This window comes from Heptranchias perlo, chromosome 17 (genome assembly GCF_035084215.1).
Source record: "Heptranchias perlo isolate sHepPer1 chromosome 17, sHepPer1.hap1, whole genome shotgun sequence".
Classification (NCBI taxonomy): Eukaryota; Metazoa; Chordata; class Chondrichthyes; order Hexanchiformes; family Hexanchidae; genus Heptranchias; species Heptranchias perlo.
In genome coordinates, this window is record NC_090341.1 from 57,915,373 (window position 1) to 57,940,886 (window position 25,514).

The 25,514-nt window shown below is 47.4% G+C and overlaps 1 protein-coding gene across 1 annotated transcript in view; it reads right to left on the reverse strand.

Annotated features, from left to right (window-relative positions):
* LOC137334329 (NCK-interacting protein with SH3 domain-like) overlaps positions 1-25,514 on the reverse strand; it is a 222,808-nt gene that overhangs the window by 54,442 nt on the left and 142,852 nt on the right. The window contains exons 6-7 of the mRNA XM_067999025.1: positions 20,767-20,937; positions 9,822-9,908 (exon numbers count right to left, since the gene is read on the reverse strand). Coding sequence (XP_067855126.1) covers positions 9,822-9,908; positions 20,767-20,937 — 258 coding nt within the window. The remainder of the gene's footprint in view (positions 1-9,821; positions 9,909-20,766; positions 20,938-25,514) is intronic.

The following is a 25,514-nucleotide window of genomic DNA, read 5'->3' on the forward strand; positions in this document are numbered from 1 at the left end:
TGTCGCCCAGAGCTTCAGCTAGTGCTCAAGTCCTGATTTTACAATCATCTCTTTTGAAATTCTCAGAGTACATGCTTCGGGAAATAATACTGATGGATTTTTTTTCTCATTATCACTTACTAAATATAAATTCAGAATAATTGACTACATTAAATTTGATAACATATTTGAGCAACTTCTTATAAATCCAGCACATTTTAAGAAGTGACGCTATCCACAATTATAAGCAACACAAAACTATTCAGGTCAGAAGACACAAAAGGGTAGAAAATTGGTTCTGGTTGCACTCATTTTCTGGGCAGCAAATAGGGGCAAAAAGAACAATTTCGAGTTGCATGGCCCGATCTGCGCCTGCGTTAAGGATGCCACCATATTGGTAAAGAGAGCTTTGCAGGAGTCCCGGGCAGCTGCCTAAAACAGGCTTTAGGCCCCTTATGATGTTAATGAGGGCATGAACACCTCGGCCCCCTTTGCAGCAATTGGTTTCGATTGAGCGGAGCAGGAGTTGGGCAGGATTCTTGAGCGATTGCTGTAGCTTAAGATTTAAATGAAAAGAAATGTTCCTGTGGGGCCAGGAGTAGGAGTGCTTCCCCGGACTCCACAGTCCTCCCGGTCACACCGCCCTTTTACCCAGGGACAAGAACTTACGTTTATACACAGCCTTTAATGTAGTAAAACGTCCCAAGGTGCTTCGCAGAAGTGATCATCAAACAAAATTTGACCCCGAGCCATATAAGGAGATATTAGGACAGGTGACCAAAAGCTTGGTCAAAGAGGTAGGTTTTAAGGAGCGTCTTAAAGGAGACGTTATGGGAGGTCAGGGAGGAAATTGCGGGTCCCCTAGCAGAGATGTTTGAATCATCGACAGCTACAGGTGAGGTGCCTGAAGATTGGAGGGTAGCAAATGTTGTGCCTTTGTTTAAGAAGGGAGGCAGGGAAAAGCATGGGAACTACAGACCGGTGAGCCTGACATCTGTAGTGGGTAAGTTGTTAGAGGGTATTCTGAGAGACAGGATATGCAGGCATTTGGAAAGGCAGGGACTGATTAGGAACAGTCAGCATGGTTTTGTGAGTGGAAAATCATGTCTCACGAATTTGATTGAGTTTTTTTGAAGGGGTAACCAAGAAGATAGATGAGGGCTGTGCAGTAGACGTGGTCTACATGGACTTTAGCAAAGCCTTTGACAAGATACCGCATGGTAGGTTGTTACGTAAGGTTAAATCTCACGGGATCCAAGGTGAGGTAGCCAATTGGATACAAAATTGGATTGACGACAGAAGACAGAGGGTGGTTGTGGAGGGTTGTTTTTCAGACTGGAGGCCTGTGACCAGCGGTGTGCCTCAGCGATTGGTGCTGGGTCTGCTGTTATTTGTTATTTATATCAATGATTTGGATGAGAATTTAGGAGGCATGGTTAGTAAGTTTGCAGATGACACCAAGATTGGTGGCATTGTGGACAGTAAAGAAGGTTATCTAGGATTGCAACGGGATCTTGATAAATTGGGCCAGTGGGCCGATGAATGGCAGATGGAGTTTAATTTAGATAAATGTGAGGTGATGCATTTTGGTAGATCGAATCGGGCCAGGACCTACTCCGTTAATGGTAGGGCGTTGGGGAGAGTTATAGAACAAAGAGATCTAGGAGTACAGGTTCATAGCTCCTTGAAAGTGGAGTCACAGGTGGATAGGGTGGTGAAGGCGGCATTCGGCATGCTTGGTTTCATTGGTCAGAACATTGAATACAGGAGTTGGGATGTCTTGTTGAAGTTGTACAAGACATTAGTAAGGCCACACTTGGAATACTGTGTACAGTTCTGGTCACCCTATTATAGAAAGGATATTATTAAACTAGAAAGAGTGCAGAAAAGATTTACTCGGATGCTACCGGGACTTGATGGTTTGACTTATAGGGAGAGGTTGGATAGACTGAGACTTTTTTCCCTGGAGAGTAGGAGGTTTAGGGGTGATCTTATAGAAGTCTATAAAATAATGAGGGGCATAGATAAGGTCGATAGTCAAAATCTTTTCCCAAAGGTAGGGGAGTCTATAACGAGGGGGCATAGATTTAAGGTGAGAGGGGAGAGATACAAAAGGGTCCAGAGGGGCAATTTTTTCACTCAAAGGGTGGTGAGTGTCTGGAACGAGCTGCCAGAGGCAGTAGTGGAGGCGGGTACAATTTTGTCTTTTAAAAAGCATTTGGACAGTTACATGGGTAAGATGGGTATAGAGGGATATGGGCCAAGTGCAGGCAATTGGGACTAGCTTAGTGGTATAAACTGGGCGACATGGACATGTTGGGCCGAAGGGCCTGTTTCCATGTTGTAAACTTCTATGAGGCGAGGTGGAGAGATGGAGAGGTTTAGGGAGGGAATTCCAGAACTTAGGGCCTAGGCAGCTGAAGGCACAGCCGCCAATGGTTGAGCGAAGGGGATGTGCAAGAGGCCAGAATTGGAGGAGCGCAGAGATCTCGGAGGGTTGTAAGGCTGGAGGAGGTTACAGAGGTAGGAAGGGGCGACGCCATGGACGGATTTGAAAACAAGGATGAGAATTTTGAAATTGAGGCGTTCCCGGACCGGGAGCCAATATAGGTCAGCGAGCACAGGGATGGGAGAATGGGACTAGGTGTGGGTTAGGATAAGGGCAGCAGAGTTTTGGATGAGCTCAAGTTTATGGAGGGTGGAAGATGGGATGCTGGCCAGGAAAGCATTGGAATCGTCAAGTCTAGAGGTAAACAAAGGCGTGGATGAGGGTTTCAGCAGCAGATGAGCTGAGGCAGGGGCGGAGATGAGCTGAGGAAGGGGCGGAGATGGGCGATGTTACAGAGGTGGAAGTAGGCTGTCTTGGTGATGGAGAGGGCATGTGATCGGAAGTTCATCTCAGGGTCAAACAGAACGGCAAGGTTGCAAATGGTCTGGTTCAGGCTCAGCTAGTGGCCAGGGAGGATGGAGTCGGTGGTCACGCAACGGAGTTTGTGGCGGGGACCGAAGACAATGGATTGTTACGCAAGATTAAGGCTCATGGGGTTGGGGGTAATATATTAACGTGGATAGAGGATTGGTTAACGGGCAAAGAGAGTAGGGATAAACGGGTAATTCTCAGGTTGGCAGGCTGTAACTAGTGGGGAGCCGCAGGGATCAGTGCTTGAATCTCAGCTATTTACAATCTATATTAATGACTTAGATGAAGGGACCGAGTGTAATGTATTCAAGTTTGCTGATGATGCAAAGCTAGGTGGGAAAGTAAGCTATGAGAAGGATGCAAAGTGTCTTCAAAGGGATATAGACAGATTATGTGAACGGACAAGAAGGTGGCAGATGGAGTGTAATGTAGGAAAATGTGAGATTATTCACTTTGGTAGGAAGAATAGAAAAACAATCTTTTTTAAATGATGTGAAACTATTAAATGTTGGTGTTCAGAGGGATTTGGGTGTCCTTGTACAAGAAACCCAAAAAATTAGCATGCAGGTACGGCAAGCAATTAGGAAGGCAAATGGCATGTTAGCCTTTATTGCAAGGGGCTTGGAGTACAAAAGTAAGGAAGTCTTGCTGCAATTGTACAGGACTTTGGTGAGACTACACCTGGAGTACTGTGTACAGTTTTGGTCTCCTTATCTAAGGGAGGATATACTTGCCTTAGAGAGGGTGCAATGAAGATTCACTAGATTGATTCCTGGGATGAGAGGTTTGTTCTACGAGGAGAGATTGAGTAAAATGGGCCTATATTCTCTAGAGTTTAGAAGAATGAGAGGTGATCTCATTGAAACATATAAGATTCTGAGAGGGCTTGACAGGGTAGATGCTGAGAGGTTGTTTCCCCTGGCTGGAGAGTCTAGAACTAGGGGTCATAGTCTCAGGATAAGGGGTCGGACATTTAAGACTGAGATGAGGAGGAATTTCTTCACTCAGAGTTGTGAATCTTTGGAATTCTCTATCCCAGAGGGCTGTGGATGCTCAGTCACTGAGTATATTCAAGGCTGAGATCGATAGATTTTTGGACTCTAGAGGAATCAAGGGATATGGGGGTTGGGTGGGAAAGTGGAGTTGAGGTCGATGTTTAGCCATAATCTTATTGAATGGTGGAGCAGACTTGAGGGGCCATACGGCCTACGCCTGCTCCTATTTCTTATGTTCCCAATATTTAATTTGAGGACATTTTTACTCATCCAATACTGGATGTTGGACAAGCAGTGTGACAAATCAGAGACAGTGGAGGGGTTAAGGGAGGCGGTGGTGAGGTAGAGTTTGGTGTCGTCAGCGTGCTTGCGAAACCTGACATTGTGTTTTCGGAAGATGTCGCTGAGAGGCAGCATGTAGATGAGAGATAGGAGGGGGCCAAGGATAGATCCTCCAGAGGTAACGGGACTTATGTTCGGGCCTCCCGTGCCACACACTGAGCTATTTAAAAGGAGGGCTGGAGGCATCAACGTGTGGCTTAAGAAATGATGCTAAACTATAGCTTCAGATTTCTGGGGCAAGTTCTGGGAAAGGCGGAAGTTGTTAAAAAGGGATATTGTACATCTGTAGGCAAAATACCCTAAAATGACCAGAGGTGTCATTGAAGTGGCGTTTTAAGCAATCCTGCTGAAATCTGGGAAAACAGAAAGGATTAATGCTAAGAATAATGGATATAAGACAACACTTAGAGAACCAAATCATTCCTCTCAGACAGTATCTGGTTCTAACTGGGGACCAGAACCAAAAACATCAGGGGGAATGAAGAATTACATTCTGATGATCACAAGAGTGGTCAACCTTTACCTTCCCCTGTACCCCTCATTGGCCAAAACAACATGAAAGGAAATATGTAAGGAGATTACAGACAGCTGCAAGAAAAATAGGGTGGTAATAGTAGGGGACTTTAACTTTCCCAACATTGACTGGGACAGCCATAGCATTAGGAGCTTGGATGGAGAGAAATTTGTTGAGTGTATTCAGGAGGAATTTCTCATTCAGTATGTGGATGGCCCGACTAGAGAGGGGGCAAAACTTGACCTCCTCTTGGGAAATAAGGAAGGGCAGGTGACAGAAGTGTTAGTGAGGGATCACTTTGGGACCAGTGATCATAATTCCATTAGTTTTAAGATAGCTATGGAGAAGGATAGGTCTGGCCCAAAAGTTAAAATTCTAAATTGGGGAAAGGCCAATTTTGATGGTATTAGACAGGAACTTTCAGAAGTTGATTGGGAGAGTCTGTTGGCAAGCAAAGGGACGTCTGGTAAGTGGGAGGCTTTCAAAAGTGTGTTAACCAGGGTTCAGGGTAAGCACATTCCTTATAAAGTGAAGGGCAAGGCTGGTAGAAGTAGGGAACCTTGGATGACTCGGGAGATTGAGGCACTAGTCAAAAAGAAGAAGGAGGCATATGACATGCATAGGCAGCTGGGATCAAGTGGATCCCTTGAAGAGTATAGAGATTGCCGGAGGAGAGTTAAGAGAGAAATCAGGAGGGCAAAAAGGGGATATGAGATTGCTTTGGCAGATCAGGCAAAGGTGAATACAAAGAGCTTCTACAAATACATAAAGGGCAAAAGGGTAACTAGGGAGAGAGTAGGGCCTCTTAAGGATCAACAAGGTCATCTATGTGCGGAACCACAAGAGATGGGTGAGATCCTGAATGAATATTTCACATCGGTATTTACGGTTGAGAAAGGCATGGATGTTAGGGAACTTGGGGAAATAAATAGTGATGTCTTGAGGAGTGTACATATTACAGAGAGGGAGGTGCTGGAAGTCTTAACGCGCATCAAGGTAGATAAATCTCCGGGACCTGATGAAATGTATCCCAGGACGTTATGGGAGGTTAGGGAGGAAATTGCGGGTCCCCTAGCAGAGATATTTGAATCATCCACCGCTACAGGTGAGGTGCCTGAAGATTGGAGGGTAGCAAATGTTGTGCCTTTGTTTAAGAAGGGCGGCAGGGAAAAGCCTGGGAACTACAGACCAGTGAGCCTGACATCTGTAGTGGGTAAGTTGTTCGAGGGTATTCTGAGGGACAGGATCTACAGGCATTTGGAGAGGCAGGGACTAATTAGGAACAGTCAGCATGGTTTTGTGAGAGGAAAATCATGTCTCACGAATTTGATTGAGTTTTTTGAAGGGGTAACCAAGAAGATAGATGAGGGCTGTGCAGTAGACGTGGTCTACATGGACTTCAGCAAAGCCTTTGACAAGGTACCGCATGGTAGGTTGTTACATAAGGTTAAATCTCATGGGATCCAAGGTGAGGTAGCCAATTGGATACAAAATTGGCTTGACGACAGAAGACAGAGGGTGGTTGTCGAGGGTTGTTTTTCAAACTGGATGCCTGTGTCCAGCGGTGTGCCTCAGGGATCGGTGCTGGGTCCGCTGTTATTTGTTATTTATATTAATGATTTGGATGAGAATTTAGGAGGCATGGTTAGTAAGTTTGCAGATGACACCAAGATTGGTGGCATTGTGGACAGTGAAGAAGGTTATCTAGGATTGCAACGGGATCTTGATAAATTGGGCCAGTGGGCCGATGAATGGCAGATGGAGTTTAATTTAGATAAATGTGAGGTGATGCATTTTGGTAGATCGAATCGGGCCAGGACCTACTCCGTTAATGGTAGGGCGTTGGGGAGAGTTATAGAACAAAGAGATCTAGGAGTACAGATTCATAGCTCCTTGAAAGTGGAGTCACAGGTGGATAGGGTGGTGAAGAAGGCATTCAGCATGCTTGGTTTCATTGGTCAGAACATTGAATGCAGGAGTTGGGATGTCTTGTTGAAGTTGTACAGGGCATTGGTGAGGCCACACTTGGAGTACTGTGTACAGTTCTGGTCACCCTATTATAGAAAGGATATTATTAAACTAGAAAGAGTGCAGAAAAGATTTACTAGGATGCTACCGGGACTTGATGGTTTGACTTACAGGGAGAGGTTAGACAGACTGGGACTTTATTCCCTGGAGAGTAGGAGGTTAAGGGGTGATCTTATAGTAGTCTATAAAATAATGAGGGGCATAGATAAGGTCGATAGTCAAAATCTTTTCCCAAAGGTAGGGGAGTCTATAACGAGGGGGCACAGATTTAAGGTGAGAGGGGAGAGATACAAAAGGATCCAGAGGGGCAATTTTTTCACTCAAAGGATGGTGAGTGTCTGGAACGAGCTGCCAGAGGCAGTAGTAGAGGCGGGTACAATTTTGTCTTTTAAAAAGCATTTGGACAGTTACATGGGGAAGATGGGTATCGAGGGATATGGGCCAAGTGCAGGCAATTGGGACTAGCTTAGTGGTATAAACTGGGCGACATGGACATGTTGGGCCGAAGGGCCTGTTTCCATGTTGTAACTTCTATGATTCTATGATTCTATGATTCTATGAATCTCATAGATGGCCCTGAAGACTGCCCTTACCTGGGTCGATTTACTATAGGTATTTGTGGACGATAAATTAAGCAAACTTGCAACTAATGGATTAATCTTATTCCTGGCCCGAGCACTTGGCAGTCGTTGTTTATAAGCACTTGACAGGCCTGTCTGAGATATCTGTCACTGTATGAGGGAACCTCTACCAGAAAATATGTCACTCTGATTGGCTAGTGAGGATATTTGAAAATAGGTGGGCCATAGAGATTGGTTGCATTGAGTTGAAAGGAATTTACTTTATGAATCAGAGGCATAAAATATGGTGTTTTGACGCCAAGGACAAAATGATAAGAACAATTAGAGACAGCACAGTTGGAAATGAGTAGAAGTCAAGTAGAAGGAGGAAAAAATGTCAAAAAGGATGTCAGAGAGAGATATTACATGAATTCAGAGAAGCTTCAGAACTCCTTCAGCCAGTATTGTGTTTATATAAGAGTTAAGTTCTTGATAAAGATAAGGGCTACCAAGAGACAACGGACACCAGGAGGAGAAAGAAGACTACAACACCAGAGTGAGATTGATCAAGCCAACCAGTCTAGGCATTCCAGAGCGAGGTGAGCCAACCCAGTCTAGGCATTCCAGAGCGAGGTCAGGCAACCAGTCTCGGCATTCCCGAGTGAGGTGAGCCAACCCAGTCTAGGCATTCCCGAGTGAGGTGAGGCAACCCAGTCTAGGCATTCCCGAGTGAGGTGAGGCAACCAACTCTACTGCACCAAGTCAGAAGGACAAGTTCGAATAAGCTCCTCAAACTTCTGTGAAAGCTGCGGAAATTACCAGAAATAAACTGAAAGAACTAAGCTCTAAATATATCCAAAAAACTCATCATTCAAGGGTGTTAACTAACCTTGCTGTCTTTATGCTAATTTGGTCACCGAGCATAATATCAATCTACAATAAATAGAGCCCAGCTAAAGCTGACTTACAATGGATCTGCTTTTGTAACTTTAGATGTTAACTCTATCAGTTAATAGTATCAACCTCAGTATCTTGCATACTCTTACCATTTAACATGATCATCCTAAGTGTGTTAAGAAAGAAAAGGTTAAGTTCATGATTTCATGGTCTGACTTCTTTTTTGCTGACTTTGGCAAGAGGTTAACTCATTCACTACAGGGGATTGGTAGGCTGAGCATGAACATAATCCAGACCAGCTCAAGTAAGACAGTTCAGGCGAGTCAAATTTAGGTATCAAGTACTTCCGTTGACAGGGGAAGGTGAATTTTCTTATGGTTCTTCGAAGAGGAGTTAAGGTGAAGGGGTAAGGATTCCTTTGATCAACATTTCCTACAAGGTTTATTGGCCCACATTGTTCTTACACACCTAAACCAAAATGGTGCCAGTGTCTGACTAATTGCATAGTGGCAGAAGAGGGTTGTTCAAACCAGGACAGTTGTTGAGTATCAAGGTTCATCGCCCCTCTACTCTCCCATCTCTTTACTCTCTCAATCTCCCGCACGCCACACGCACATCAAATAAATGATTAGGACTAAGAAGGCAAATGAGATTTTGGGGTTGACAAAGAGGAATTGAATATGGAAGCAAAGAGGTGATGATTACTGAAAACGATGGTTAGGCCACATCTATAATACCGTGTGCAGCTTTGGCCATCCCACTATAAGCAGGCCCTCAGTTAAGATGAAAGGCAAGAGTAGCTACAGCCGAATAAAGTCTGATAGAGGATTTGATAGAGACGGACAAAATAATAAAAGGTTAACACAAATTATTTCCATCTGTACATAAATTGAAGACACAAATCTCAAGATAAGCACCAGATACAGAAAGAGGGAGAATAAACTTTCACGCTACATCCTGGAAACGTGGAGTGCTTTGCCACAAATGGTGATCGATGCTAAATCGATGAAAGCATTTAAAAAGGTACTGAGTAATTTCTGCAGGAAGAACATTAGAAGGTGTGGGAGGAAGCGGGGAAACGGGGTCAGCGAGGGGAGAAAGCGGGGAAACGGGGTCAGCGAGGGGAGAAAGCGGGGAAACGGGGTCAGCGAGGGGAGAAAGCGGGGAAACGGGGTCAGCGAGGGGAGAAAGCGGGGAAATGGGACTGTGTAAATTTAACGCAAGGAAGGAGGGCTGAATGACCTCCTAATGTGCTAAAATTTCAATGTTAAAACACAGGAGAGACGAGGGCTCTGTGCCCACGGTTCCCCACACAGTAAATTCCCAATCCCTGTTGCGCTGTCAGGTAAGACATCAGGCACTATCAGGAACTTTCTCACCACCAACACTGGCAAAGGCAGGGCAGGGCACCATCTGCATTTACTCTTGGTCAAGCTTTGAGTAGACTTAAAAGAGGGGAAAGAGAGAAATTAGAAAAATGATTTACGAAGTAAATCCAAAAAATATTGGAAAGTGCAAAAGACATCCCCCTATGACACACCATGCACATTCTCCACATTCCAACATCCAGGATTCAGCATTCTTACCATCTGATAGTAAGCAATAAGTGAAAGAATTGGTTCAAAGCGATTCTTTTTCGTCATCCTCTTACAAACTTCTGGATCTGCATCAGTCTGAGGAAGGAAGGCAGAAGCAGTGAGTAGTTGGTGATGTACGGAGTCTCGCCAGGTCCCAATATCTCCCTATATTGATTGGAACACACAGTTCTCTTACTCCTGAAGTTATTTGTTTTATTTGTCAGTAATAAATAAGGCTGAGACATGGCTAAGTAAAGCAAAAGCAGTCTGCTAGAACAGAAAAATAAGCAAGCAACTGGATCGAAGGAGAATCACTGTACTGTGTGGGGGCTCCAGAAGAACACAACTCACACCAGGTGCTGTGATGGCCTCCCCCCACTCTGCTGTTCTCTTCCCACCCACTCCACACATGTAGCCACCCGGGCCCAATCACATTTGGAGAACCACTGGCTCCCTGCTGAGTTTGCTGTTAGTGAATGTCATATCCTAACTGGTATCTCACCATGGTCACTTCACCAGTATCATTTGTGCTATGTTCCCTCTCCCTGATTGATAGGTAAAGGAGTTCCCGGCAGCAGCCGGGAGACTACATAGGAACAGGAGGACGTCATTCTGCCCCTCGAGCTGGATCCATCATTCAATTAGACCATGGCTGAACTGCATCGCAAATCCATTTATTCTCCTTAGCGCCATATCCCCTGATACCCTTAACCAACAAAAATCTATCAATCTCAGTCTTGAAAATTTCAATTGACCCCCAGCATCCACAGCCTTTTGTGGGGGGGGGGGGGGGGGGAGGGTATGTCTTTGTGATTTCCACTTCCCTTTGTGTGAAGAAATGCTTCCTGATTTCACTCCTAAATGGCCTAGCTCTAAATTTATTATGTCCTCTTGTTCTGGATTCCCTCACCAGAGAAAATAGTTTCTATGTATTTACCCTATTGAATCCCTTTCTCATTTTGAAGACCTTCTAAACTCAAGGGAACACAAACAAGCCAAATTTATGCGACCTGTCCTCATAATTTAATGATTTTAACTCTGAGTATCATTCTAGTAAATCTGCACTATACATTCTCCAAGGTCAATATACCTTTACTGAGATTCAGTGCCCTAAAATACACACAATACTTCAGATGGGGTCTGACCAAGGCTCTGTACAACTGAAGCATCACTTCCTCACTTTTGTATTTCAACCCCTTTGAGATAAAGGCCAACATTCCATTAGCCTTAATTAAGGCTGGCTGTACTTAAAGTAGATAAGTCACCCGGTCTGGATGGGATGCATCCTAGGTTGCTGAGGGAAGTAAGGGTGGAAATTGCGGAGGTACTGGCCATAATCTTCCAATCATCTTTAGATACGGGGGTGGTGCCAGAGGACTGGAGAATTGAAAATGTTACACCCTTGTTCAAAAAAGGGTGTAAGGATAAACCCAGCAACTACAGGCCAGTCAGTTTAACCTCAGTGGTGGGGAAGCTTTTAGAAAAGATAATCTGGGACAGAATTAGCAGTCACATGGACAAGTGTGGATTGATTAGGGAAAGCCAGCACGGATTTGTTAAAGGCAAATCATGTTTAACTAACTTGATAGAGTTTTTTGATGAGGTAACAAAGAGGGTAGATGAGGGCAATGCAGTTGATGTGGTGTATATGGACTTTCAAAAGCATTTGATAAAGTGCCACATAATAGGTTTGTCATCAAGATTGAAGCCCATGGAATAAAGGGGGAAATGCAGCATGGATATAGAATTGACTAAGTAACAGGAAACAGAGAGTAGTGGTGAACGGTTGTTTTTTGGACTGGAGGGAGGTGTACAGTGGTGTTTCCCAGGGGTCAGTACTAGGACCACTGCTTTTCTTGATATATATTAATGACTTGGACTTGGGTGTACAGGGCACAATTTCCAAATTTGCAGATGACACAAAACTTGGAAGTGTAGTGAACAGTGTGGAGGATAGCATAGACTTCAAGAGGACATAGACAGGCTGGTGGCATGGGTGGACACGTGGCAGATGAAATTTAACGCACAAAAACGCGAAGTGATACATTTCGGTAGGAAGAACGAGGAGAGGCAATATAAACTAGAGGGCACAATTCTAAAAAGGGTACAGGAACAGAGGGATCTGTGGGTATATGTATACAAATCGTTGAAGGGGCCAGGGCAGGTTGAGAAAGCAGTTAAGAAAGCATATGGGACCCTGTGCCTCATAAATAGAAGCATAGAGTACAAAAGCAAGGATGTCATGATGAACCTTTATAAAACACTGGTTCAACCACAACTGGAGTATTGCGTCCAGTTCCTGGCACCGCACTTTAGGAAAGATGTGAAGGCCTTAGAGAGGGTGCAGAAAAGATTTACTGGAATGATTCCAGGGATGAGGGACTTCAGTTATGTGGATAGACTGGAGAAGCTGGAATTGTTCTCTTTGGAACAGAGAAGGTTGCGAGGAGATTTGATACAGATATTTAAAATCATGAAAGGTCTAGATAGAGTAGATAGAGAGAAACTGTTTCTATTGGCGGAAGGGTCAAGAACCAGAGCACATCAATTTAAGGTGATTGGCAAAAATGTTTTTACACAGCGAGTGGTTATGATCTGGAATGCACTGCCCGAGGGGGTAGTGGAGGCAGATTCAATCATGGCCTTCAAAAGGGAACTGGATAAGGACTTGAAAGGAAAAAATTTGCAGGGCTACGGGAACAGGGCTGGGATGTGGGACTAGCTGGATTGCTCTTGCATAGAGCTGGCATGAACTCGATGGGCTGAATGGCCTTCTTCCATGCTGTAGCCTATGATTCTATGATTTCTTTTTGTATCTATGCTCTAGCTTTTAGTGATGTATTTGGACACCCAAATCGCTTTGCTCCTAGTTTCTCACCGTTTAGAAAATATTACGATTTTCTTTCTCGGCTCCAAAGTGAATGACCTCATACTTCCCACTTCCCACATTGCTCCATCCGCCATGGTTTTGCACATTCACTTAGTCTGTCCATCTCTTTGTAACTTCCTGTTCCCATCTACACAACTTACTGTGCCTCCTTAGTATCATCTGCAAATTTGGATATGCAATGTTCTGTTCCATCATCTGTCATTAATATATATAGTGGAAAACTGAGGCCGCAGTACAGATCCCCGGGGGACACTACTTATCACATCCTACCAAGCAGAGTACATTACCATTATCCCTTCTCTGTCTCCTAATTTCTAATGAATTACTGACCCGTGTCACAAGGCTTCCTCCATTTCCGTGGACTTTTATTTATTCCATTAATCTCTTGTGCGGAACCTTATTGAATGCCTTCTGGAAGTCCATATAGATAACATCCATAGACACTCCCCTATTCCCTATTTGAAGTGATGTTCTCAAAAAATTCAACTAGATTAGTCATATATAACCTACCCTTTACAAATCCATGCTGATTCTTTTTGATCAGTTCATACCTATCACACTGTCCATGATGATAGATTTTGGAAACTTCCCCACAATTGATGTTAAACTGACAGGTCCATTATTACCTGGGTTCTCTCTCCCTCCTTTCTTAAACAATGGAGTGACATCTGTAACTTTCCAATCCAAATCTAAAGCGAATCTAGAGAGCTTTGAAAAATTATGACTAATGCATGTGCAATTTCCTCACCTGTTTCTTTTAACAACCTGGGATGGAAACCATCAGGTCCTGGAGATTTGTCTACTTTAAGTCCCATTATATTCTCCATTATCATTTTAAGAACATAAGAAATGGGAGCAGGAGGAGGCCATATGGCCCCTGGAGCCTGCTCCACCATTCAATCAGATCATGGCTGATCTTCGACCTCAACTCCACTTTCCCACCCGATCCTAATATTTCTTGATTCCCTTAGATTCCAAAAATCTATCGATCTCAGTCTTGAATATACTCACTGATTCAGCATCCTGCTGACTAGCCCTCTGGGGTAGAGAATTCCAAAGATTCATTACCCTCTGAGCGAAGAACATAAGAAATAGGAGGAGCAGGCCATCCGACCCCTCAAGCTGCACCGCCACTCAACAAGATCATGCCTGATCTTCTACCTCAATGCCATTTTCCTGCACTATCCCCATATCCCTTGATGCCTTTAATACCCAGAAATCTATCGATCTCTGTTTTGAATGCACTCAATGACTGAGCCTCCTCAGCCCTCTGGAGTAGAGAATTCCAAAGATTCACCACGCTCAGAGAAGCAATTTCTCCCCATCTCAGTCCTAAATGGCTCACCCTTTATTCTGAGACTGTGACCCCTGGTTCTAGACTCCCCAGCCAGGGAAACATCCTCCTTGCATCTACCCTATCGAGCCCTGTAAGAATGTTTCAATGAGATCACCTCTCATTCTTCTAAACTCCAGAGAATACAGGCCAAGTTCACAATCTCTCCTCATATGACAATCCCGCCATCCCAGGAATCAGTCTGGTGAACCTTTGTTGCTCTCCCTCTATGGCAAGTATATCCTTTCTTAGGTAAGGAGATCAAAATTGTACACAATACTCCAGGTGCGGTCTCACCAAGGCCCTTTATAATTTCAGTAAGACATCTTTATTCCTGTATTCAAATCCTCTTGTAATAATGGCCAACATACCATCTGCCTTCCTAATTGCTTGCTGCACCTGCATGTTAGCTTTCAGTGACTCATGTACAAGGACACCCAGGTCCCTTTGAACATCAACATTTCCCAATATCTTACCACATGAAAAATATTCTGCATTTCTGTTTTTCCTACCAAAGTGGATAACTTCACATTTTTCCACATTATATTCCATCTGCCATGTTCTTGCCCACTCACTTAGCCTGTCTATATCCCCTTGAAGTCTCTTTGCATCCTCCTCACAACTCGCATTCCCACCCAGTTTTGTGTCATCAGCAAACTTGGAAATATTACATTTGGTCCCCTCATCCAAATCATTGATATAGATGTCTAGTGGGGTACCGCACTGATCCCTGCAGTACCCCACTAGACACAGTCAGCCAACCAGAAAAAGACCCGTTTATTCCTACTCTCTGTTTCCTGTCTGTTAACCAATTCTCAATCCATGCCAGTATATTACCCCCAATTCCATGTGCTCTAACTTTGTACACCAACCTCCTGTGTGGGATCTTATCAAAAGCCTTCTGAAAATCTAAATACACCATATCCACTCATTCCCCCTTATCTATTCTACTAGTTACATCCTCAAAGAACTCCAATAGGTTTGTCAAACAGGATTTCCCTTTCATAAATCCATGTTGACTCTGCCAAATCCAATTATTATTTTCTAAGTGTTCTGTTATCACATCCTTTATAATAGATTCTAGCATTTTCCCTACTACTGATGTCAGGCTAACAGGTCTGTAGTTCCCTGTTTTCTCTCTCCCTCCTTTCTTAAATACTGTACGGTAGCATAGTGGTTATGTTACTGAACTAGTAATCCAGAGGCCTGGACTAATAACCCGGAGTCATAAGCTCAAATCCCGCCACGGCAGCTGGGGAATTTAAATTCAATTAATTAAAAATAAAAAAGCTGGAATTTAAAAAAAACGAGCATCAGTAATGGTGGCATGAAACTACCGGATTGTTGTAAAAACCCATCTGGTTCACTAATGTCCTTTGGGGAAGGAAACCTGCCGTCCTTACACGGTCTGGCCTATATGTGACTCCAGACCCACAGCAATGTGGTTGATTCTTAATTGCCCTCTGAAATGGCCTAGCAAGCCACTCAGTTGTAAAATCTCACTTAAAAAAAATCATAAGAATAAAACCAGACGGACCACGAGGCACCGGACACGACAAAGGCAAATCAAGCTCAGTCGACCCTGGAAAGTCCTCCTCACGAGCATCTGGGGACTTGTGCCAAAATTGGGAGAGCTGTCCCACAGACTAGTCAAGCAACAGCCTCACATAGCCATACTCACAGAATCATACCTTTCAGCCAACGTCCCAGACTCGTCCAACATCATCCCTGGGTATGTCCTGTCCCACCGGCAGGACAGACCAACCAGAGGTGGTGGTACAGTGATATACAGTCAGGAGGGAGTGGCCCTGGGAGTCCTCAACATTGACTCCGGACCCCATGAAATCTCATGGCATCAGGTCAAACGCGGGAAAGGAAACCTCCTGCTGATGACCACCTACCGTCCTCCTTCAGCTGATGAATCAGTCCTCCTCCATGTTGAGCACAACTTGGAGGAAGCACTGAGGATAGCAAGGGCACAGAATGTACTCTGGGTGGGGGACTTCAATGTCCATCACCAAGAGTGGCTCGGTAGCACCACTGCTGGCCGAGTCCTGGAGGACATAGCTGCCAGACTGGGCCTGCGGCAGGTGGTGAGCGAACCAACATGAGGGAAAAACTTACTTGACCTCATCCTCACCAATCTACCTGTCTCAGATGCATTTGTCCATGACCGTATTGGTAGGAGCGACCACCGCAGTCTTCGTGGAGACGAAGTCCTGTCTTCGCACTGAGGACACCATCCAAAGTGTTGTGTGGCACTATCACCTTGCGAAATGGGATAGATTCAGAACAGATCTAACAGCTCAAAACTGGGCATCCATGAGGCGCTGTGGGCCATCAGCAGCAGCGGAATTGTATTCCACCACAATCTGTAATCTCATGGCCCGGCATATTCCTCACTCTACCATTACCAACAAGCCAGGGGATCAACTCTGGTTCGATGAGGAGTGTAGAAGAGCATGCCAGGAGCAGCACCAGGCACACCTAAAAATGAGGTGCCACCCTGGTGAAGCTACAACCCAGGACTACATGCATGCTAAACAGTGGAAGCAACATGCTATAGACAGAGCTAAGCGATTCCACAACCAACGGATCAGATCAAAACTCTGCAGTCCTGCCACATCCAGTCGTGAATGATGGTGGAACGTTAAACAACTAACAGGAGGAGGAGGCTCTGCAAACATCTCCATCCTCAAGACGGCAGAGTCCAGCATGTGAGTGCAAAATCAATGAGAGGTGATCTCATCGAAACGTAAAATTCTAACAGGACTAGACAGACTAGATGCAGGGAGGATATTCCCATGAATGGGGAATCCATAACCAGGGGTCACAGTCTCAGGATACGGGGTATGCCATTTAGAACCGAGATGAAGAGAAATTTCTTCACTCAGAGGGTGGTGAACCTGTGGAATTCTCTACCACAGAAGGCATTGGAGGCCAAGTCATTAAATATATTCAAGAAGGAGATAGATATATTTCTTAATGCTAAAGGGATCAAGGGATATGGGGAAAAAGCTGGAACAGGGTACTGAGTTAGACGATCAGCAGTGATCATTTTGAATGGCGGAGCAGGCCTGAAGGGCCGAATGGCCTACTCTTGCTCCTATTTTCTATGATTCTATGAAAAGACAAGGCTGAAGCATTTGCAACCATCTTCAGCCAGAAGTGCAGAGTGGACGATCCATCTCGGCCTCCTCCCGATATCCCCACCATCACAGAAGCCAGTCTTCAGCCAATTCGATTCACTCCACGTGATATCAAGAAACGGCTGAGTGCACTGGATACAGCAAAGGCTATGGGCCCCGACAACATCCCGGCTGTAGTGCTGAAGGCTTGTGCTCCAGAACTAGCCGCGCCTCTAGCCAAACTGTTCTGCTGCAGCTACAACACTGGCATCTATTCGACAATGTGGAAAATTGCCCAGGTATGTCCTGTCCACAAAAAGCAGGACAAATCCAATCCTGCCAATTATCGCCCCATCAGTCGACTCTAAATCATCAGCAAAGTGATGGAAGGTGTCGTCGACAGTGCTATCAAACGGTTACTCACCGATGCTCAGTTTGGGTTCCGCCAGGACTGCTCGGCTCCAGACCTCATTACAGCCGTATCCTGGTCCAAACATGGACAAAAGAGCTGAATTCCAGAGGTGAGAAGAGAGTGACTGCCCTTGACATTAAGGCAGCATTTGACCGAGTGTGGCACCAAGGAGCCCTAGTAAAATTGAAGTCAATGGGAATCAGGGGGAAACTCTCCAGTGGCTGGAGTCATACCTAGCACAAAGGAAGATGGTAGTGGTTGTTGGAGGCCAATCATCTCAGCTCCAGGACATTGCTGCAGGAGTTCCTCAGGGCAGTGTCCTAGGCCCAACCATCTTCAGCTGATTCATCAATGACCTTCCCTCCATCATAAGGTCAGAATTGGGGATGTTCGCTGATGATTGCACAGTGTTCAGTTCTATTCCCAACCCCTCAGATAATGAAGCAGTCCATGCCCGCATGCAGCAAGACCTGGATAACATCCACACTTGGACTGATAAGTGGCAAGTAACATTCACTGCAGACAAGTGCCAGGCAATGACCATCTCCAACAAGAGAGAGTCTAACCACCTCCCCTTGACATTCAATGGCATTACCATCGCCGAATCCCCCACCATCAACATCCTGGGGGTCACCATTGACCAGGAACCTAACTAGACCAGCCACATAAATACTGTGGCTACAAGAGCAGGTCAGAGACTGTGTCTGCTGCGGCGAGTGACTCACCTCCTGACTCCCCAAAGCCTTTCCACCATCTACAAGGCACAAGTCAGGAGTGTGATGGAATACTCTTGACTTGCCTGGATGAGTGCAGCTCCAACAACACTCAAGAAGCTCGACACTATCCAGGACAAAGCAGTCCGCTTGATTGGCATCCCATCCACCACCCTAAACATTCACTCCCTTCACCACCGGCGCACTGTGGCTGCAGTGTGTACCATCCACAGGATGCACTGCAGCAACTCACCAAGGCTTCTTCGACAGCACCTCCCAAACCCGCGACCTCTACCACCTAGGAGGATAAGGGCAGCAGGCACATGGGAACATCACCATCTGCACGTTCCCCTCCAAGTCACACATCATCCCAACTTGGAAATATATCGCCGTTCCTTCGTCACTGGGTCAAAATCCTGGAACTCCCTTCCTAACAGCACTGTGGGAGAACCTTCACCACACGGACTGCAGCGGTTCAAGAAGGCGGCTCACCACCACCTTCTCAAGGGCAATAAATGCTGGCCTTGCCAGCGACGCCCACATCCCATGAACGAATAACAAAAACAAAAATAGTGGGGTTACATTTACTACCCCCCAATCTGCAGGAACCATTCCAGAATTTATAGAATTTTGGAAGATGACAACCAATGCATCCACTATCTCTATAGCCACCTCTTTCAAAACCCTGGGATGTGGATCATCAGGTCCTTGGGATTTATCGACTTTCTTTCCAGTTAATTACTCTAGTACTTTTTTTTTACTAATACTAATTTCCTTCAGTTCCTCATTCTCGCCAGACCCTTGGTTCTCTAGTATTTCTGGGCGGTTTTTGTGTCTTCTTCCGTGAAGACAGACACAAAGTATTTGTTTAATTTCTCTGCCGTTTCCTTATTCCCCATTATAAATTCTCCTGTCTCTGTCTGTCAGGGACCCACATTTGCCTTCACCAGTCTTTTCCTTGTTATATACTTATAGAAGCTTTTACAGTCCGTTTTTATGTTTCTTGCTCGTTTACTCTCATTCTATTTTCCCTTTCTTTATCAATCTCTTGGTCGTTACATTTACAATGCATTTTTAAACTTACATTTTAAAAACTTTTATTCAATCCATTAAGTTTCTCCTCTTGACTTATATTTATGTTTCCTTGTACTACTGCATCAGCTGTGGCTCAGTGGTAGCACTCTCTCGCCTCTGAGTCAGAAGGTTGTGGGTTCAATTCCCACTCCAGAGACTTGAGCACAAAATCTCAGCTGACACTCCAGTACAGTACTGAAGGAGTGCTGCACTGTCAGAGGTGTCATCCTTCAGATGAGACGTTAAACCGAGGCCCCGTCTGCCGTCTCAGGTGGGTGTAAAAGATCCCATGGAACTATTCGAAGAGTAAGGTTGTTCTCCCCGGTATCCTGGCCAACATTTATCCCTCAGATACCACTAAAATAGATTGTGGGACCATGCTGTGCATAAATTAGCTGCAGCGTTTCCTACATTACAACAGTGACTACACTTCAAAATTAATTAATTGGTTGTGAAGCGATTTGGGATGTCCTAAGCTTGTGAAAGTTGTTACATAATTGCAAATTCTTCTCCCTTAAATGCTCTCGCATTCATTCATGTTCATATATCTTAATATGGGTCGACCACCTTTTAAGTGCTGTGGTGCCTGCTTGTCCCTGGTCTCCAGTCCACATATGCATCTCAGGTTTTGTGTGTCCACACCCGCCAGTTGACAACCTTCTCCCCAATAATGTCTCGCTACCCTCCCTCCACCTGTCTAGTTTAAATGATTCTCGACAGCTGCCTCGATGTTCTTCTCAAGCTTCCCTGTTCCGACTCAGTACAGTCCTTCCTGTACCAGTCTTTTTTGTTCTGAAAACGTTCCCAGTTATTTATGAAGGAAGCTTCGTTGCTTTCACACCATAATGCCAGCCACTCATTAACACCTCCTTCCAACTGAACTCCCCATCTTTCCCAAACACCGGGTATCCCAGAGAACAGTTCTTCGCATCGCTCAGTCAGTGCCAAACAGAATGTTCCAGAGAGTGGCAGAAGCTTCAGACCAGCATGCCAACCCTTATGCTGTTGTGAATTATTGCTTCAAGCTGCTGAAGGTACTTCCAAGAGATGCAGTTTGAGGAACTGAGACAGATCTCAAAGGTACTCATGCTGCATTTGGATAACATGCACCCAAGGCATTGCTGCACACAAGATAGCACTTGAAGTCGATGAACATTGTTTTATAAACAAGACAAATAGTGCTTGAACAGCAAACTAAGAGTCAAACCTTCTATACTGTGCAGGAGGATGAAGGGTGACATGGGTGACACATGACATTACATCAGAAGGGGCACCATCCTGAGGGGTGTAGATTGCAAGAAGAAAGGTTTTGTTTCCCAGGGTATCTGTCCCACACAAACACACGGGATTTAAACAGTAACAGTGAGAGTTTATAACCTGCAACCTTTCTTATCCTGTGCTCACCAGAATACCCAGTAGTTCCTCTAAGTAGCAGGAAATGATGCTCTCGTCCTCATGCAGTGCCCAGCTCCTCTGTTGTGCATCATTTTTGTGTCTTGCCAGATCAGCAAAGATTACTTCAAGTCGCTGCTCGTCCTGACACACCTGTCCCCTGGGTAATGCTGAACTGAGGTCCTGGGAAATAGAAACAGGGCAGACTATGATGGCTGTTTACGCTCAGGTTCATTAATGGGGGCTGGGGTGGGAAGGTGACCTCTCAGCAGGATAAGACGATGAGGCATTTACAGTGTGTGGACATCAGGTCAGCATAGCTGTGATACTCAAATATCTGGTTAACATTTACCAGACATTTCGGTCAGGCAATGGAGGACTGGCAGCCTGTGAAATGATAGCTCAGTGACTTCAAGGGGACAAGTACATTATAAAAGTACATCAGAGTGCACATCAACAGGGGCACCCCCTCACAGGGAGAGCTCGTCAACAGGGGCACCCCCTCACAGGGAGAGCTCGTCAACAGGGGCACCCCCTCACAGGGAGAGCTCGTCAACAGGGGCACCCCCTCACAGGGAGAGCTCGTCAACAGGGGCACCCCCTCACAGGGAGAGCTCGTCAACAGGGGCACCCCCTCACAGGGAGAGCTCGTCAACAGGGGCACCCCCTCACAGGGAGAGCTCGTCAACAGGGGCACCCCCTCACAGGGAGAGCTCGTCAACAGGGGCACCCCCTCACAGGGAGAGCTCGTCAACAGGGGCACCCCCTCACAGGGAGAGCTCGTCAACAGGGGCACCCCCTCACAGGGAGAGCTCGTCAACAGGGGCACCCCCTCACAGGGAGAGCTCGTCAACAGGGGCACCCCCTCACAGGGAGAGCTCGTCAACAGGGGCACCCCCTCACAGGGAGAGCTCGTCAACAGGGGCACCCCCTCACAGGGAGAGCTCGTCAACAGGGGCACCCCCTCACAGGGAGAGCTCGTCAACAGGGGCACCCCCTCACAGGGAGAGCTCGTCAACAGGGGCACCCCCTCACAGGGAGAGCTCGTCAACAGGGGCACCCCCTCACAGGGAGAGCTAGTCAACAGGGGCACCCCCTCACAGGGAGAGCTCATCAGCAGGGGCACCCCCTCACAGGGAGAGCTCGTCAACAGGGGCACCCCCTCACAGGGAGAGCTCGTCAACAGGGGCACCCCCTCACAGGGAGAGCTCGTCAACAGGGGCACCCCCTCACAGGGAGAGCTCGTCAACAGGGGCACCCCCTCACAGGGAGAGCTCGTCAACAGGGGCACCCCCTCACAGGGAGAGCTCGTCAACAGGGGAACCCCCTCACAGGGAGAGCTCGTCAACAGGGGCACCCCCTCACAGGGAGAGCTCGTCAACAGGGGCACCCCCTCACAGGGAGAGCTCGTCAACAGGGGCACCCCCTCACAGGGAGAGCTCGTTAACAGGGGCACCCCCTCACAGGGAGAGCTCGTCAACAGGGGCACCCCCTCACAGGGAGAGCTCATCAGCAGGGGCACCCCCTCACAGGGAGAGCTCGTCAACAGGGGCACCCCCTCACAGGGAGAGCTCGTCAACAGGGGCACCCCCTCGCAGGGAGAGCTCGTCAACAGGGGCACCCCCTCACAGGGAGAGCTCGTCAACAGGGGCACCCCCTCACAGGGAGAGCTCGTCAACAGGGGCACCCCCTCACAGGGAGAGCTCGTCAACAGGGGCACCCCCTCACAGGGAGAGCTCGTCAACAGGGGCACCCCCTCACAGGGAGAGCTCGTCAACAGGGGCACCCCCTCACAGGGAGAGCTCGTCAACAGGGGCACCCCCTCACAGGGAGAGCTCGTCAACAGGGGCACCCCCTCACAGGGAGAGCTCATCAGCAGGGGCACCCCCTCACAGGGAGAGCTCGTCAACAGGGGCACCCCCTCACAGGGAGAGCTCGTCAACAGGGGCACCCCCTCACAGGGAGAGCTCGTCAACAGGGGCACCCCCTCACAGGGAGAGCACATCAACAGGGGCACCCCCTCACAGGGAGAGCGCATCAACAGGGGCACCCCCTCACAGGGAGAGCTCATCAACAGGGGCACCCCCTCATAGGGAGAGCTCATCAACAGGGGCACCCCCTCACAGGGAGAGCTCATCAACAGGGGCACCCGCTCACAGGGAGAGCTCATCAACAGGGGCACCCGCTCACAGGGAGAGCACATCAACAGGGGCACCCCCTCACAGGGAGAGCTCATCAACAGGGGCACCCCCTCACAGGGAGAGCTCATCAACAGGGGCACCCCCTCATAGGGAGAGCGCATCAACAGGGGCACCCCCTCACAGGGATAGCGCGTCAACAGGGGCACCCCCTCACAGGGAGAGCTCGTCAACAGGGGCATCCCCTCACAGGGAGAGCACATCAACAGGGGCACCCCCTCACAGGGAGAGCACATCAACAGGGGCGCCCCCTCACAGGGAGAGCTCATCAACAGGGGCACCCCCTCACAGGGAGAGCTCATCAACAGGGGCACCCCCTCACAGGGAGAGCTCATCAACAGGGGCACCCCCTCACAGGGAGAGCTCATCAACAGGGGCACCCCCTCACAGGGAGAGCTCATCAACAGGGGCACCCCCTCACAGGGAGAGCTCATCAACAGGGGCACCCCCTCACAGGGAGAGCACATCAACAGGGGCACCCACTCACAGGGAGAGCTCATCAACAGGGGCACCCCCTCACAGGGAGAGCTCATCAACAGGGGCACCCCCTCACAGGGAGAGCACATCAACAGGGGCACCCACTCACAGGGAGAGCTCATCAACAGGGGCACCTCCTCACAAGGAGAGCTCATCAACAGGGGCACCCCCTCACAGGGAGAGCGCATCAACAGGGGCACCCCCTCACAGGGAGAGCGCATCAACAGGGGCACCCCCTCACAGGGAGAGCGCATCAACAGGGGCACCCCCTCACAGGGAGAGCGCATCAACAGGGGCACCCCCTCACAGGGAGAGCGCATCAACAGGGGCACCCCCTCACAGGGAGAGCGCATCAACAGGGGCACCCCCTCACAGGGAGAGCACATCAACAGGGGCACCCCCTCACAGGGAGAGCTCGTCAACAGGGGCACCCCCTCACAGGGAGAGCTCATCAACAGGGGCACCCCCTCACAGGGAGAGCACATGAACAGGGGCACCCGCTCACAGGGAGAGCTCATCAACAGGGGCACCCCCTCACAGGGAGAGCTCATCAACAGGGGCACCCCCTCACAGGGAGAGCTCGTCAACAGGGGCACCCCCTCACAGGGAGAGCGCATCAACAGGGGCACCCCCTCACAGGGAGAGCTCATCAACAGGGGCACCCCCTCACAGGGAGAGCTTCCTAAAGAGAGGGCAGTCACAGGAATCCATATGTACCCTCTACACCACAGGACAGAATAGAAGAGTGTTCATTCAGGGGTGGGGTTGCAGTCAGGTAGAACAGACTGGGTCCGAGTCAGGGTGTTGTGCAGATTTTAGTTGCTGTGCTGTGGTGGCAGTGGGATGTGTAGCAGGTAGAGTCAGCTGGCAGCTAATGCTACAATCAACATCCAATCCAGCTGACTGACGTGCTGGGGCACGTGTTTCTATCTGCCCATGGTACATAAACAGCATAGCTGGAGATTACGCAGGGGATGCTCCAGGAGGTCAGTATGTGCTTGTGTACTGGGCAACCCTGTCCAGGAAAATGTCAGCCTATTTATTGGCTTTAGGGAGTGGGACTCCTTGAAAGTGGAGTCACAGGTGGATAGGGTGGTGAAGAAGGCATTCAGCATGCTTGGTTTCATTGGTCAGAACATTGAATGCAGGAGTTGGGATGTCTTGTTGAAGTTGTACAAGACATTAGTAAGGCCACACTTGGAATACTGTGTACAGTTCTGGTCACCCTATTATAGAAAGGATATTATTAAACTAGAAAGAGTGCAGAAAAGATTTACTAGGATGCTGCCGGGACTTGATGGTTTGACTTATAGGGAGAGGTTGGATAGACTGAGACTTTTTTCCCTGGAGAGTAGGTGGTTTCGGGGTGATCTTATAGTAGTCTATAAAATAATGAGGGGCATAGATAAGGTAGATAGTCAAAATCTTTTCCCAAAGGTAGGGGAGTCTATAACGAGGGGGCATAGATTTAAGGTGAGAGGGGAGAGATACAAAAGGGTCCAGAGGGGCAATTTTTTCACTCAAAGGGTGGTGAGTGTCTGGAACGAGCTGCAGAGGCAGTAGTAGAGGTGGGTACAATTTTGTCTTTTAAAAAGAATTTGGACAGTTACATGGGTAAGATGGGTATAGAGGGATATGGGCCAAGTGCAGGCAATTGGGACTAGCTTAGTGGTATAAACTGGGCGACATGGACATGTTGGGCCGAAGGGCCTGTTTCCATGTTATAAACTTCTATGATTCTATGACTAGCTGGATTACTCTTGCAGACAGCCGGCATGGACTCAACGGACTGGATGGCCTCCTTCCGTGCTATAACCATTCTATGATTCTATAACTTCATGAACAATGTGTGAGGTGGAGAAATAAGCTAGGGTTCTGGTTCCTTGTCACTGAAAGCGGATGTCAGGTAGGGTCATGTATAGGCTCGGTTGTAACAGCTCGGTCATGTAAGAACATAAGAAATAGGAGCAGGAGTAGGCCACACGGCTCCGCCATTCAATAAGATCATGGCTGATCTTCGACCTCAACTCCACTTTCCCGCCCGATCCCCATTTCCCTTGATTCCCTTAGAGTCCAAAAATCAAT